This window comes from Fonticula alba (genome assembly GCF_000388065.1).
Source record: "Fonticula alba strain ATCC 38817 unplaced genomic scaffold supercont2.6, whole genome shotgun sequence".
NCBI lineage: Eukaryota > Rotosphaerida > Fonticulaceae > Fonticula > Fonticula alba.
The window spans coordinates 1,906,405-1,910,557 of record NW_009242976.1 but is presented as its reverse complement, the minus strand read 5'-3'; the positions used below and the strand labels follow the sequence as shown (position 1 = coordinate 1,910,557).

Below are 4,153 nucleotides of genomic sequence, written 5' to 3'. Positions count from 1 at the left end.
CCCCCCCCCCTCCGCCACAGGCCATGGCGTACCTGCACGCCCTGGGAATCATCCACCGCGACCTGAAGAGCGAAAATATCCTCCTCCACCCGGAGACCATGACCCCGAAGGTGTGCGATTTTGGCTTCGCCCGGGCCCTGGACCGCGCGGCGGCCGCCTCCACCGGGCGCCACGCCCGGCCGATGACCGTCTGCGGCACCGACTGGACCATGGCCCCGGAGGTCATCCTGTGCATGCCATATGACGAACGTGTGGATGTTTTCTCCTTCGGCATTGTCATTGCCGAGCTCTTCAGCCGCGTGAAGCCCGACGCCCGGAACTTCCGCCGCGTTATCCCCGGCTTCGGCCTGGACCCGGTGGAGGTGCGAGCAAGGCCCCCCCCTGGCTGTGCCTCCGACTTAACCGCCCCCCCCGCCCCCAACACCGTCCAGCTGCTAACCCTCCGGATTGCCACCCACACCATGCCCAGGTCCGCGCTCTGGTCCAGCCCTCCTGCCCGCCGGACGCGGTTGACTTGGTCCTCTCCTGTGCGGAGGACGACCCGGCCAAGCGCCCTCTCTTCCCGCGCATCATTTCCATGCTGAAGCCCATTGTGCCGGCCGGTGCGGCGGTGGATGCCGCCTTCCAGAAAGCGGCGGCTGCTGCGGCCGCCAGCTCGGCCGCGGCCGAGCCCCCGGCCGCGGCACCGCCACCCGCGCCCCCGGCAACCGGCAACGCCCGGGCCTCCCCCCAAGGGTCTCCCTTGTCAATTTGCATCGACACCATCTCCCCGGTCTCCGGGTCGGTCAGCTCCGACTTCCTGGCCACGCCGGTGGTCGCCGGGCGCTTCCCCCCGCCGGAGCTGATGCTGACGTCGCCATTGTCACTGCTGCAATTGGACTCGCCACACCAGCCGGTCACCCCGTCGCCGGTGGTTTCCCGCCCGCCCTCGCCGCCGCCCCTGGAGATCAGCGGCGCACGCCCGGTGGAGGTGGCCTCGCCGGCTCGGTCAACCCTGCCGATGGAGCTCCGGCCGCTGGTCGAGCGTGGCCAACTCCGGTCCAACATGTCCATCCGCTCGGAGCGCCTCGGCGGGCTGGTCCTTCACCGGCTCCTGGATCGCACCACCTCGGAGTTCATCTTCTACCTGCATAGCGATGAACTGCAGGCATATGCCGTGTCCTTGACCCTGCCACCGGGGAGCCACTTCACCTTCGAGACGCTGCCGCGCCTGTCTCCCGGCGAGTCGCCCGGGCCGGATCGCATGACCGACCCGGTGGCCCTGCGCGATGTCACCCTGTCCGATGACGGGTTCTCCGTCGGAGCCGTGATCCAGCCCGGCTCCGGGAGCTGGCTGGCGTCGATCCCCCTGCCGGCGGCCGGGCCGGCTGCCAAGCGCGTGCCGGATGTGCCGCTGTCCTTCAAGCGCCAGCCCACCGGGGCCACCGTCCGCCGGGAGACCCTCTCCGGGATTACCCTCGAAACTCGCGTGCAGGAGCTCCAGCCGCCGGCCACCCCGGGCGAGTCCTCCGATGCCCTGGACTCGGGTGACGCCTCCCGGCACCAGATCAGCTTCTTCGTGGAGAACTCCTACCCCTTCCCGATCGAGCTGCTGGTGGAGCTGCATGGCACGGTGTATGACAAGAATGGCCTGTCCTTGACGTCGGCCGGCGCGCTGGATGAGCGCCATGGCGCCGTGGCCCGGCATCAGCGGACGCTGAGCCAGCAGTCCACCGGGCCGGAGCCGATCTGCCTCTTGCGCCATGTGGTTCCCCCCGGGCCGCATGCGCCGTCGCTGGTGGGCCGCGCCACCACCGGGCCGGATGCCACGTTCACCTGGCGCTTCCGCCAGCTGGCCGTCTTGAACCCCAGCAGCCCGGGCGGCCCTCTTGGCCAGCAGCTGGATGCCGCCGCCGCCGCCGCCGCCGCCGCCGCCGCCGCCGGTGCCGGCAGCCCTCCATCCTCGACTGGCGTCACTGGGTCCACTGTCGCCGGCGGGGCTCCCACCGATCAGATCAGCTTCCTCAATGGTGTGCGCCTGGTCAAGGGATTTACCCCCTGCTCGGACCCCCAGGCCCCCATCCACGCGGCGGCCACCGATCCGGAGCTCTGGCTAGGCGATGCCGGGCTCCAGTCCCTGGGCCAGGCGTCTCCCGCGCGGCCGATCCCCGGGTATTATTCCCTCAGCGTCAGCAACACCCGTCGTCGACCGATTGTCGTGTTCATCGACCTCATGCTTCCGGAGGCGGCCATCTCCTCTGCCGGTATGTCGTTACACGCGCCGCCTGTGTGTCTCCGGCGTCTAGGCCACCTCTAACATCGTCTGTCATGCCCCCCCCTCCCCCCGCCCTCCCCCCCTCGCCCGTGCGCAGATGGCTCCACTGCCGGTCGGAGCGCTCGCCAGCCGCCGAAGCTTTCCTGCCACCGGGTGGTGGAGGCCGGCACCGAGGACCTGGTGGCCTTTTTCGTTTCGGGGATGGGCTACTCTGTCGAGTGGGGCTGGTCCTATGCCACCGATGGTGGGAGTCCGCAGTCCGGCTCTCCCTGAAGTATGGGATCCAGCGGATGGTTGCCTTGATCGCTTCCCCTCCGCCCCCCTATCACCCACTTTTGCCCTCCCCACTGAGGCCCCTAGACTCCGCCATGCGTCCATCCACATCTGCCTCATGTGCACGCGCCCTCTGCCTCGATCCCGCCTCTGCCTGCCGGACAAAGAAAAGGGGAGAAAGGAACTTGACACGCGTGTGCGGGAGTGCTGTGCACCCCCGTGGCAGAAGAGGAAGGAGCAGGGCGCCCGCCCATGTCCTTGCCAATCAACCTTTCTTGTTCATCCAATATATCCGACCCAAACGCCGCGCGCGTGTGTGTGTGTGTGTGTGTTGCTGCCTCATGTTGGTTTATTGGCTATTTTCGTTGCCCGGTGGGGGGAGGAGACGGCTGGGCGCACGAGCGCACACATATACACATACACACGCACACGCACACGCACACGCACACGCACACGCACATACATGGATAAAACATATATAAATATACACAAGTAGATACACATCACGGAGCGGGGGCGTGAGGCAGTCCTTTGACCGGTCGAGTGTTCTCCAGGGCAGATCGACTACCGGTGCGAGGAGGACGAGGACCGACGATGACGCTCGCGTGAGTCGCGGTCACGGTCACGATCGCGCTCGCGGTCACGATCGCGCTCGCGGTCGCGGGACTCGCGGGGCTCGCGGGACTCGCGATACCGCGACGAATCGCGCTCGTTTATCCGGTCACGGTCGCGTTCGCGGCGGCTATCACGATTGCCACCGCCTCGGTCATCACGGTTGCCACCGCCTCGGTCATCACGGCTGCCACCGCCTCGGTCATCACGGCTGCCACCGCCTCGGTCATCGCGGTTGCCACCACTCCGGTCATCACGATCGCGCGATCGATCACGATGATCGCGCGACTCGCGTCCCCCGCGCGAGGCGGAGTTCGCTTCACGCGATTGATGGCGGCCCCCGTCGCGCCTTCGTGAGAGCAAGAGCGAGAGAACCGTCCCCATTCATCCACCAAGGCAGGCACAGGATGTCAGTCAAAGTGAGGCCCAGAGGACGAGACAACATGGCAGCGGCGGCGACGGCGACGGCGGCGGCGAAGCAGATGACAGGGAAAAAGAAGGAGAAGAAGAAAGGAGGAGGAGGAAGAAAGACTGCGCACTCCAATAAATGGTCGCCAGGCGGATGACCCATGCCCAGAGGGGGGCCTTGCGAGCCGGGCCCCATATTAACGGGTGGCCCGGGGTTTAGGCCAGGTCCAAGATTTGGGAAGAGCAAGGGAAGGCTGAAGCCGGCGGCGGCAGCGGCAGCCGCCGCCGCCGCCGCTGGGTTGTTGACAACTGGCAAGCCGGGTCCGAGGGGGGGCACGCCAGGACCACCACCCGGATGCGGGGGAAGCATACCGCCCGGGAAGTTGGGCAGCATATGGGGGTGCCCAGCAGGCGGGGGGAACTGGTGGCCCATATGCGGGGGCATCATTTGCCCATGCTGGCCACCTTGATGGGGGTGACGCCCAGCTATTCCATGGGAGAGGTCAGTACATGGAAGGAGGGGTGCGCATGCGTGCGCGTGTATGCGTGTATGCGTGTGTGTGTGTGTGTGTGTGTGTGTGTGTCTGTGTGTGTGTGGGGGGGGGG

General features: G+C 67.2%; 2 protein-coding genes across 4 annotated transcripts in view; one reads left to right on the top strand and one right to left on the bottom strand.

The window, feature by feature from the left end:
* Positions 1-2,527, top strand: part of H696_04072 (TKL/LISK/LISK-DD1 protein kinase) — a gene marked incomplete at its 3' end in the record, with an annotated part of 3,481 nt that extends 954 nt beyond the window's left edge. The window contains exons 2-4 of the mRNA XM_009497952.1: positions 21-362; positions 470-2,243; positions 2,352-2,527. Of these exons, the coding sequence (XP_009496227.1) occupies positions 21-362; positions 470-2,243; positions 2,352-2,527 (2,292 nt within the window). The remainder of the gene's footprint in view (positions 1-20; positions 363-469; positions 2,244-2,351) is intronic.
* A 460-nt stretch (positions 2,528-2,987) lies between these two features.
* Positions 2,988-4,153, bottom strand: part of H696_04071 (hypothetical protein) — a 2,865-nt gene continuing 1,699 nt past the window's right edge. The window contains exons 8-10 of one of the 3 annotated variants that reach the window (XM_009497951.1): positions 3,679-4,033; positions 3,337-3,488; positions 2,988-3,312 (exon numbers count right to left, since the gene is read on the bottom strand). In XM_009497951.1, coding sequence (XP_009496226.1) covers positions 3,092-3,312; positions 3,337-3,488; positions 3,679-4,033 — 728 coding nt within the window. In that variant the 3' untranslated portion in view covers positions 2,988-3,091. Of the gene's footprint in view, positions 4,034-4,153 lie in introns of all 3 variants that reach the window. The other 2 variants (XM_009497950.1, XM_009497949.1) reach the window with 2 other exon arrangements.